We start from the raw sequence: 12,194 nt of genomic DNA, 5'->3' as shown, positions 1-12,194 counted from the left end.
ATGAACCCATGCTGCAACTGCCCAATAGAACAATTTCTATCTAGATGTCTTACTATTTCTTCCTTGATAATAGACTCAAACATTTTCCCCACTACAGAAGTTAACCTAATCAGTCTATAATTCCCCATCTTTTGTCTACTTCCTTTTTTAAACAGTGGCCTCACATTTGCTGTTTTCAAATCTGCTGGAACTGCCTCAAAGTGCAGGAAAATTACCACAAGTGCATTTGTTATTTCTCCCACCATCTCTTTTATTACCTTGGGATGCAGTCCATCAAGACCTGGAGACCTGTCTACCTTTAGCTCCATTACCCTTGCCCAACACCACCTCTTTCATGATAATGATTGTTTCCAGGTCCTCATCTAATTTTATCTCCTTGTCAATTACTGGCATGATCTTTTTAAAGAAAAGAAACAGCATGAAGATTGCAAGATAAGGACAGACGATTGTCATCAAGTCGTAATGCTCATTCAGGGAGCAAGTGTACTTGTGATGTGCCTAATGGCTTCCCTATGCACTGTAAAAGTCCGGTTTGTCTGTGAAATTCACTGAGCAAGTGAAAAAGTAAATAAGAAAGATCAAGAAAGATGTAAGAAATGACTGGAAAGTAAGGTAAAAGAGAATCCAGAAACTTTGTTCAAGTATGTATGAAAAGGAATACAAGACGACTTGGGTGTACTCATGAAACACAGAAAGCTAGCACACAAGTGCAACAGTTAATCAGGAAGGCTAATGGAATATTGGCACTTATTTCAAGGTATTTGGAGTATAAGAGTAGGGAAGTCTTACTGCATAGTGTGCCACAGTGGTTAGCACTGCTGCCTCACAGTGCCAGGGACCCAGGTTTGATTCCAGCCTTGGGTGACTGTCTGTGTAGAGTTTGCACATTCAGCCTGTGTCTGCATGGGTTTCCTCCCACAGTACAAAGATGTGTAGATTAGGTGAATTGGCCAAGCTGAATTGCCAGTAGTTTTCAGGGATGTTTAGGGTAAGTGAGCAATAGGTTTAGGGAATGGGTCTGGGTCAGTTACTCTTAAGAGGGTCAGTGTGGACTTGTTGGCCTGAAGGGCCTATTTCCACACTGTAGGGATTCTATGAACTGTACAAGGTGATGTTGAGATTTCATCTGGAGACTGTGAGCTTATTTAAGGAAAGGTCTTCTATAATTGGAGACAAATCAGAAAATCTCACTAAACTGATCTGTGGCTGGGATGGATTTTGTTATGAGCAAAGGTTAAACAGATTGGTACTCTACTCATTAAATTTAGAAGAATGAGAGGTGATCTCATTGAAACATATAGGATTCTTAACAGATTTAACAGGGTAAATGCTGAGGGGATGATCCCCCCTCATGGGAGTGTCTAGGACCAGGGAGCATAATCTCAGAAAAAAGGGGTTCCAATAAACACTGAGATGAGGAGGACTTTTTTTCTCTCAGAGAGTTGAAAGTCTTTGGAACTCCTTATCATATAGAGCTGTGGTAGCAGTCCTTGTGTGTATTTAAGGATGAGATAGATAGATACTTAATCAATTGGGGAATCAAAAGTTACAGGCAGAGGGCCGGAAAATGAGAGTAAGGAATGTCAGATCAGCCATGGTCCCATTGAATGGAGGAGCAGATCCAAGGGGCTGAATGGCCTGCTCCTGTTCCAATTTCTTCTGTCCTCATGGTCTTAATAAAGTTAAGAGAGATGAAGTCAATTAGGAACCTAAAAAGGGATTCACCTGTAGAAGCAGAGGCATAGCTGAGATAATAAATGGGTACTTTAATTTGTCTTTACTATGCAAAAAGAAGGGAACAAAAAACACACAGGATCCTGGACTTTATAATAAAGGCATAGAGAATAAATGCAAGGAAACAACGGTGAACCTTTATAATGCATTGTTTCAACCTCTGCTGGAGGATTGTATCCATTTCTGGGCATTCCACTTTATGACAAATTTAGGAGAATGGTTCCAGGAATAAGGAATTTCGGCTATGTTGATGAATTAGAAAGCTGGAATGAGAAATTTAAGCGGAAATATGACAAATACATTCCATTCATTATGGGACTAAACAGATGAATGGGTTAAGAACCAAAGGAGAAGTGAGAAACTAATTTTACATACCTCTAACCCTTTATTCCAAAATCTGCTTTTTATAAGAGACTGCGACAGAGACAAACGAATACTGCATATATAAAATGCAATTCAAAAGCTGGCAGGCAAAGTTTCTGTGCGGCACTGATGGAATGTAATACTTAACTAGTGATTAGGCTGCTGTGGATCTGAATGTGTCTAGAATGGCAGTGGATGGCACAACTTGAAAACAACAAGTAAGCACCCCCACAATGCAAATAGGGAAAGGAAGAACATCTCACTCTGAATGCTGCAAGCCAGTTAAAAAGGGAATCAGTGGATCTTGAATCAGCTTTAAAAGTTAAGTCTCAAAAATCAACTGTTCAACAGATAATACGAGTGACATAAAATAACAGTCACAATGTTATCATATCTGCTCTTCACAAATAATTCAGAGATTGATCATATGATCATTTTGTAAACTTTTTCCAGACTAGTGTTTTATTTCTAATCTATGTAAACATGTGTTATTGTGGTTCTGTTCGCCGAGCTGGGAATTTGTGTTGCAGACGTTTCGTCCCCTATCTAGGTGACATCGTCAGTGCTTGGGAGCCTCCTGTGAAGCGCTTCTGTGCTGTTTCCTCCGGCATTTATAGTGGTTTGAATCTGCCGCTTCCGGTTGTCAGTTCCAGCTGTCCGCTGCAGTGGTCGGTATATTAAGCTTATAAGCACATCGACCTGGACCCAATATACCGACCACTGCAACGGACAGCTGGAACTGACAACCGGAAGCGACAGATTCACACCACTACAAATGCTGGAGGAAAGATCACAGAAGCGCTTCACAGGAGGCTCCCAAGCACTGAGGATGTCACCTAGACAGGGGACGAAACGTCTGCAACACAAATTCCCAGCTCGGCGAACAGAACCACAACAACGAGCACCCAAGCTACAAATCTTCTCACAAACTTTGAACATGTGTTGTATTTGTATTTTTAATTTTTAGTTTTCTATAGTTCTATGAGAAGCTTAATATTTTGCAATATTTACAGTTGCATGTGAAATCACTCTCCAATTAGCAAAGTCATAATCTGATTGTTATTCTTCAGAGAAGTGCAAGTGACAAATACTTATGAATCTGTTGATCAGTAAAGACAGTTAATCGGATATTGGTGGAAGTAAATGTACTTTCAGAAATATCATTTGATCTGAAAATACTAACCTACAACACTATAGGAAGAGCCAAAGGGACTCCAATCTTCCCAATTTTGTTAGTGTCATTAAGTGGTTACAGCACAGAAGGTATTCATTTAGCCTGTTGTGTCCATGCTAGCTCTCTGCAAAAATAATCCATTAGTCCCAATCCTGCTTTTACCCATCTCTCTGAAAATTTGTTAGCTGCTTCAGTAGTTAGTCAAGGTCAAAGACCACACAACACCAGGTTATAGCCTAACAGGTTTATTTGAAAACAATAGCTTTCGGAGTGCCGTTCCTTCATCAGATGATTAATATCTGATGAAGGAGCAGTGCTCTGAAAGCTAGTGTTATCAAATAAACCCGTTGGACTATAGCCTGGTGTTGTGTAATTTTTGACTTTGTCCAACCCAGTCCAGCACCAGCACGTCCACATCAATAGTTAGTGACAAGACTATAGGGGAATGCAGTTCAACAGAAGACTTCAAACAATCAAATTCAGAAGGAATTAAAAATGTGCACCAGCAAGATTAATATGATTTTTTAAAAATTAGACTTCAAAAGCAATGGAAACAACAATAATCTTTCTCTAAAAATTAGTTGACAGGAGACTTGGACTTCTTACCAACATCCGTTTACATTCTTCTTGTCTGAGTGGCATGTTTCACTGAAATGTGTGTAATTTACAAGGGACCTGTTACAAAAATGTTACTTTAATTGAGATTTATAAATGCTCAAAGAGGGAACTGCTTCTCACCCCTGGTTTCCTAGCCTGGAAAATGGTAGTTGCTCTGAATTGGGCAAAACAACAGATATTCCAAATCATGCCCACCAGGGTTTGATGCTGCAAGTGGGATCTGATTAATTTTACCTGATAATATAATAGAAAGAGAATTGTAAAGTCCATGGGTCACTGCTCTGTTATTATGTACAAGGTATAGGCTTGCAAAGCTTAATTTACCATTGAATCTTTAATAGTGAGCAAATTTTGATGTTTCTTACCAAGTATATTATGTAATTACAGCTTTCACCTTTGAAGTTTAGAGACTGATACTGAATGTTCTGATTTTCTTATCAACTAGAAGTAAAGCAAGCTAACTATGTGCTGCTGTCAGGAAATGAAGGCAGGACAAAGAACAAAGAACAATACAGCACAGGAACAGGCTCTTCAGCCTTCCAATCCTGCGCTGACATATTTTGCCTTTCCATACTAATGCTGTCTTTACTGACAGGATCCATATCCCTGTATTCCTTTCCTATTCATGTGTTCGTCCAGCTGCTTCTTGAATGCTACTATTGTGTCTGCTTCTACCACTCCTCAGGCAGCACATTCCAGGCAGTCACCACCCTTTGTGTGATAAACTTGCCTCGCACATCTTTTTAAAATTTCTCCCCCTGCACCTTGAACCTGTGTTCCCTAGTAATTGACCCCTCCACCCTGGTCAAAAACCTCATACTTTCCACTCTATCCATGCCATTCACAACCTTTTAAACTTCCATCAGGTTGCCCCTCAACTTTCTGCATTCCAGTGAAAACAAATCTCTTCTTTCCAACCTTTCTTCATAGCTAAAATCCCCCATACCAGGCAACATCCTGTAAACTGTTTCTGTACCCTGTCCAAAGCAAGACTCTATTCTTAATATTCAGTAGGGTGTCAATTCTGTTTTTAAGTTCTTATAAACATGCTAACATGAATCTTAATCAGAATTTGAAATCATATATTTTTATTCTTTATTTTGACCTTCTCTCTTTCAGAGATTAAATTTACTTAAATGACTACATTTACAATGACATGATCTAGCCTTCATTTGACTGAAATATTTAAAATAAAAACTCATCCGTATATATTTTGAATCTAATATTATTTATCATGGCAAAAGTCATTTTCTTTACTTACCATAGCCCTCAGCATAAGTGAATATTACAAGAAAGATGTATAAAATAACACTCCCTTTGGATGCCATTTTGATATGATATAAGGCTATCGACAGCTTCTTTTATTTATACCCAAACTACTGAGGTAGGTGTGTCATAAAGTTCTGTAAGATTAAGTAATGTAATTTATATTCTCTTTTTTAAGTGCATAAAGTTTCAAAACGACACCCAATAAACTGATAGGGAAATTTGCATTGTTTATTAACGTCAGGGAAATATCACAAATGGTATTTTATTGCATTCTTAGACAATATACACACTGAATATTGGCCATGATAGCATTGTTTAATGATCTGTGAATATCGCTAGATAAGACTGAAGATAACAGGAAATGATAAGAGGCTTTTTGTGAGTGGAATTACACTGCATCAGTCAGGTCTGCTAAGAGCTAAGATTGCACAGTAATCAGTAACGACGCTGGCACAGTGGCCAGCACTGCTGCCTCACAGTGCCAGGGACCTGGGTTTGATTTCCCCCTCAGGCAACTATGTGGCATTTGCACATTCTCCCCGTGTCTGCACAGGTTTCCTCCCGCTGTCCAAAAATGTACAGGTTAGGTGAGTTGACCATGCTAAGTTGCCTATAGTGTCCAGGGATGTGCAGGCTAGGTGGATTAACCATGGGAAATGTTGAGTTATGGGGATAGGGTAGGGGTCTGGGTGGGATGCTCTTTGGAAGGTCGGTGTGGGCTCAATGGACTGAATTACCTGCTTCCACACTTAGGGATTCTATTCTGTCTCTACCAAATAAGGTTGAAATATTTGGGATTGGTCACACTCACAGATAGTTGTAAATAAGGCACACACTTGCTATAGAGACCTGTGCCTTTTGCAGCACCCCAAAATCCTTGATTTTCAGCAGAACTTCAAAGAATGACTCTACAAGAGTATCATATGTCCGGAGGCATGGTGAAGACATTGAGAAGAGCTCTAGCCTAGCTAGTTGCCGACTCTTCTGGTTAATAACTTCTTGAGCTAGTTACAGAACCCAAGGTAGTGAAAGACAGTGACTGAGATATCTATAGTCATGAAAATCATGTGTAATTCATTTAAGTACCTAATAATTTAATTGAGTTTTATTGAGCTCTAAATGTCTCTGTTGTATCTTGATCTATGTTAATACTGCTGTCTCTCAGAGATTGGAAACAATATGAACGCCTAATCATTACTTTAAACTTACAAGTAACAGGCCCCAGAATTGCTAACATATGCATTTTACTTATATTAAATCAAGTGAAGGCATCTGCTTTTCAATGTACAGTTTATTCATTCAATATTATATTCATATCATTTTCTGTTGATCAGTGTACTGATGACAAAATGTATGCTATTCCTGCCATTTAAACTTAGAAAGCTGCATCAAATGTTGTTCTTCATATCTTCATCGGAAGACTGACTTTTCTGTTTTGTCTCATAAGGCTAGACCTAAGCAACCCCTGTGGGAGTTGGGGTTCACCTGCATTAGGAATGCTGTCAAAATCAGGAAGAGAGTGCTGGACGCACTTATTGAAGTACTGGACATGGGACTAGTCCACAAATCCAGGTGAAGGGCAGTTTCGAGAAAAGTGAGGAAGTCTCTTTGTAACTCAATTTGGATAAAGATGTGCTCTGAAATTTAAAAATGAAAACACAATTACAAAGTTAACATGCAACAAATGTCTTTGTTTTTCAGTTTGTTCACACCTTACAATGGGCTGACCTTGTAAGGCAAAAGGTATCAAAAGTGTTGGGTGTTAGCTGAGGAGAAATGCCTTTGGCTTATTGTGCAGTCTTTGGGCAAGTGCAAGAAAGTCTACCATGTGGTCAGTGCAGTCAAACATGTTTTCTGTGTTTTTGCGATATAATGTGAAATCGTGGAGTATCAGGTGGGAATTCATCAGACTTTATTCACCATCCCTTTATTCTTACCTCAAAAATGCTTTTAACCTCAAACATTTACAAAGGAATGTTGTGGCATCTTGGATTTTCCTGTCACAAAGAAATGGCAGCTGTTTGCCAAACACGTTGCCACAGACCAAAGCATCAATATATTCCTTGCCTTGTTTTCAACCATTACGCAATTCATATTTAAACAACAAAGGTAATTTGGTCAAAGACGGTAAATCTGTCTCATCCATGTTTCACCTTGTTAAAAGTACCTTTTGGTGTATGTGCATTCAGGACATAAGTGAGACTGTTTTTCAGCCATCGCTATGGACTTTATATTTTATTGTGGCCTAACTCCCCACTCCAATTGTTTGGCACATCATATGACAAGTGTGCACAAGTTCAGCCAATCCAAAGTTACCTGTCTAGAACTCCACCTTTTCACAGACATCCTTCTATTGGATTTCCTGTTCAGCTGGTGGGAATGGCTAACAACTTGTTCACAAATGGAGTCTCAGTTTAATTTGAATTTGGTTCAGTTGCAATTTCCCTGGAGGTTTAAGCAAAAACCAGATAGAATAGAAAACAAGAAAAATTAATGGAATTCTATTTGCTAAAGGATGAAAAGAATTAGTGTTGGCCCTTGATTCTCCATGCCTTGATATGTTGCTATTCCACAATGACTGAGTTACGCCCATAGGACGTATCGTATTTCAAACTGATTCTGACTTAGTTGGGTAGTTCTTGCCTGAAATGTCTCCAGGTTAAGTGAATTGTTAGCACTATGCAAGGACAGGAGGAGGCAAAGGTGAGATCATTGTGTAAGTTTCAGTGAGAAAACTATGATAAGATGGTGTCCTAAACATTTCATGAATCGCAATTGACAAGAAAGTTAGGAACGGGGCAGGAGAAACTAGCAGTTGCTGTGTTATATGGGTTCAAAGTTTTCACAGTGTAATGTATCACAAAGTTGCTGTAGTGTCAGAGGGCTGCTGTCAGCTCCTGACCTCATTACAGCCATGGTTCAAAAATGGACAAAAGAGCACAATTCCAGGGATAAGGTGAGAGTCACAGCCCTTGACATCAAGGCTGCATTTGACTGACTGTGGCATCAAGGAGCCCTAGCAAAACTGGAATCAATGGGTGTCAGAGGGGCAAACTCTCCACTGTTTGGAATCATTCTTGACACACAGGAAGATAGCTGTGGTTGTTGGAGGTTAGTCATCTCAGCTTCAGGACATCTCTGCAGGAATTCCTCAGGGTAGTGTCCTAGGCCCAAAAATCTTTAGCTGTTTCGTAACAGCCATCATAAGGAGAGAATTGAGGATGTTTACCAATGTTTTAATTTGTTCAGTACCATTGATGGCTCTTCAGATACTGAAGTAGTTCTTGTTCAAAAGCATCAAGTTCTGGACAGTATCCAGGCTGACAAGTTGTGAGCAACATTCATGCCACACAACTACCAGGCAATGACGTACACAAGAGACCATCTTGACATTCAATGATGTTACTATCACTGAACCCTCACTATCGACATCCTGGGGTTATCATTGACCAGAAACTCAATGGGGCTCACGACATAAGCACAGTGTCTACAAGTGCAGGTCAGATGCTAGGAATACTGTGACAAGCAGCTTACTGCCTGACTCCCCAAAGCCTGTCTATCACCTATCAGACATAAGCCAGGAGAGTGAGTTCTTGATGAGTGCAGCTCCAACAACACTCAAAAAGCTTGACACCATCCAGGACAAAGCAGCTCACTTGATTGGCACCAGATTCACAAGTATCCACTTCCTCTACCACCGATGGTCAGTAGCAGCTGTGTGTACCATTAACAAAACAAACTGCAGAAATTCACCAAAGATCCTGAGGCAGCAACTTCCAAACACATGACCACTTCCATCTAGAAGGACAGGGCAGCAGATACATGGGAACACCACTACCTGCATGTTCCAAGCCACTCACTATCCTGACTTTGAAATATGTTGCTGCTCTTTCACTGTTGCTGAGTCAAAATTCTGGAATTCCCTTTCTAATGGCACTGTGCATCAACCCACAGCACGTGGACTGCAGCAATTCAAGAAGGCAGCTAACCACCACCTTCTCAAGGGCAACAAGGGATGGGCAATAAATGCTGCCCAACCAGTGATGTCCACATCCCAATCATGGCCTGGTGATCATTCCCTACCTGATTACTGGGGACGATCCCTGCCACTGATTTGTGGCTTCCTGATAATGGAATTCCCTCCCAGACAACAGTCAGCCTATTCATTTGGGAAGCTGCTGGATGGGAAATGCAAGTAAAATATGTGATGGGTGCTGCTCTTATGTTCAGAACCAATACAACCCCAACCCTGCTGGGATCTTTGGCTATTTCAGTCCCATCTCCACCCTCATCATGAATAAAAGGGTTCAGTTTTGAGCTTGGACAGGATGACCGGAGGTAACAATAGCATAAATAGAAATTAACACAGAATGCAAGCCTTTAGAGGAGTAGCATGTATTGCAGGAAGTGAGGGAAGATAAAATTCCACATGAAGAAAAGAGCAACTGAGCATATATAACAGCAATAACAGGAAGGGTATTGTGACATGTAGAAGTTGGAATGGTGTTAGTGGAGAGAGGGAGTTATATATTTTAATCTTTATACATAACAATGTTATCAACAAAGATAAACACATTTGCTTGTATCGCCAAATGTGTTGTGCAATATTTAATTGCACTCCTTTATAACTTCATGTAAACACATATTTGTTAATAGTTCAGTATGTAATTCTTCCCAAGTTTTACTTTCATCTTAACTGTGTGTATTTTCAATATTTGCTAGGAATTATTTAAACCAACACAAAACCCATTCTCTGAAGTCACCGAGTCATAAAATTGATTATTTGGAAGCATTAGCCTAATTTAACTGCACTTAGCCTTATCACATCTTATCACATATTCCCACTTTTACAATGACATGCAGACTTTCTCTCCTGGATAATTTCACTACCTTTCCCACACTACTGGGGCAAATTTTATATTCCATTCCTGTCTGCAATACAGAGACAAATATCCAGTGAAAGAAACTCAACAAAAATAATGGCAAAATGTTTTTGTTTCAGAGGCCCAGGTTAATGATTCAGGGACACAGGTTAAAATCCCACCCATGGCAGCTGGTAGAACTTTAAATTCAATTTATCAACCTGAAACTGAAAACTGGCCTCACTAATAATGGCCAACCATGAACTATAATGTTTTGTTGTTAAAACCTACTTGGTTCATTAATGACCTTTAAGGAAGGAAATATGCCATCCTTACTTAGTTTGGCGTACTTATGACTCCAGACCTGCAGCAATGTGGAGGGTTACCCTCTGAAAGTAAACCACTCAGTTCTAAAGCAATGATGGATGGGCAACACATATTGACCAATGATGCCAAATCACATCAAAGAGATTAATGCATTCATATGAAATTCCTTTGTCATTGTTCATTGAAATGGGTAAACCTTAAATTAATATAATTTTTTACAAAGTTTTTTTTGGACAATGGCATTGAACATTTGCATCTTAGTGTTCATGAATTATAAACTCAAAGTTCAAAAACAAACCAGTTGGCAGCAGTCTGAATGAGCACTGCAACAAGCTGGACTTGATTGATAATAATCATTGATCTCATATCCACTGTCTGGGTGTCTACTGCAGTTTACAGACATTGAACATCTTCTGACATTCCTGATGAATGGCTTTTGCCCGAAATGTCAATTTTCCTGCTCTTCGGATGCTGCCTGGCCTGCTGTGCTTTTCCAGCACCACCCTAATCTACACTCTGATCTCCAGCATTTGCAGTCCTCACTTTCTTCTGACTGTACGCCAGGAAAGCTGAGACATTACTATTCAGTCACTACATTATGGTCAGATTCTTGTGTTCTCAAGGTATGTTTGAAACGACTGTCTCTCTGTGAGAATTCCATACTCCATTACAGGAACAACAGCCCTTGGCATGGACGCTAATGCACCAAACATTTCTGTGCACATACCACTAGCCTCTTTAGTTGTACTTTCCATTCAAAGTCTTCATGTGAGTCGTTTACATCTGGACTAACACTCAATCTTGCCTTCTGGGAAATTGGCGCACACACTGCCCTTTTCCCTAGATTGATCACTATTCACTTATGCCTGTACTGATCCCACCTCATTGCTACCCTCCGAGATTCACAGAGTGCCAGTACCTGAGCTTGTGACTATGAGTGCCAAGTCGAGTGAAGGTATTTCTTCCTCAAAACTGTGCACTCTCTCTGGGCCTCCAGCCTCAGCTACTATTGGCTGGCTAGCTGCCACTTCTTGGCTTTCTGATGGTATAAATGCACGAGGAAAGGGTTGAGAGTGGAAGGGGGTGCACAGAATGGAATGTAAGAGATACATGATTGCACTAACTGCAGCTTCTTGTGATATCAGATGGCCAGATAAGGTGAAGTAGCATTTGGGAAAATGTATGAGGTTTCCTCATAGCCCCACAATAATTACATCACAATAATAAACCACACAAACTCTGTTTCAAATTCTGTATTTCTCAAAAAGAATTTTAACTCTCCTTCTGCCAAGATGTGACCTTGTTCCACAGATGCAATCTTTACTAATAGTACACGTCTGTATAACCTCCTAAATTTGTACATGATGGACGCGGGTCCACTAATCTTATTTTCAGTTACAAGGAACAGTGGCAGTATTTATTAATTTGCTTATTCCTGGTTCATAGATTCATATTCCATCCTCTACAGCCTCCCTGTACTCAGATCATCATCTGAACTGGGATGGCAATTTTTAAAAATTAATTCATGGGATGAGGGTGCTCTAGCCTAGGCCAGCATTTATTGCCCACCCCTAATTGCCCAGAGAACAGATTTAGAGTCAATCACATTGATGTGTGCCTGGAGTCATATATAGACCATACTGGTTAATGACATCAGTGTTCTTCCCTAAAGGGTATTAGTGAACTATATGATTCATGGTCATCATTGGATTCTTAGTTCTAATTTCACCAAATTTGAATTCAAATTCTACCATCTGCCTTGGTGAGATTCAAACCCCAGTCCCCAGGACATTACCTGTGACTTTGGATTAATAGTCAAATAATAAAACCATAAGGTGATCACCTCC

General features: G+C 39.9%; 1 protein-coding gene across 1 annotated transcript in view; it reads right to left on the bottom strand.

Annotated features, from left to right (window-relative positions):
* The window catches only part of LOC140463266 (uncharacterized), a 40,119-nt gene extending 34,902 nt beyond the window's left edge, over positions 1-5,217 (bottom strand). Inside the window, exon 1 of the mRNA XM_072557025.1 lies at positions 5,151-5,217. Within this exon, the coding sequence (XP_072413126.1) occupies positions 5,151-5,217 (67 nt within the window). The remainder of the gene's footprint in view (positions 1-5,150) is intronic.
* Between the last annotated feature and the right edge of the window lie 6,977 nt (positions 5,218-12,194).

The sequence above is a fragment of the Chiloscyllium punctatum genome, chromosome 38 (genome assembly GCF_047496795.1).
Source record: "Chiloscyllium punctatum isolate Juve2018m chromosome 38, sChiPun1.3, whole genome shotgun sequence".
Taxonomy (NCBI): Eukaryota; Metazoa; Chordata; class Chondrichthyes; order Orectolobiformes; family Hemiscylliidae; genus Chiloscyllium; species Chiloscyllium punctatum.
Note: the sequence above shows the minus strand (reverse complement) of the source record. Positions and strands in the feature narration are given on the sequence as shown.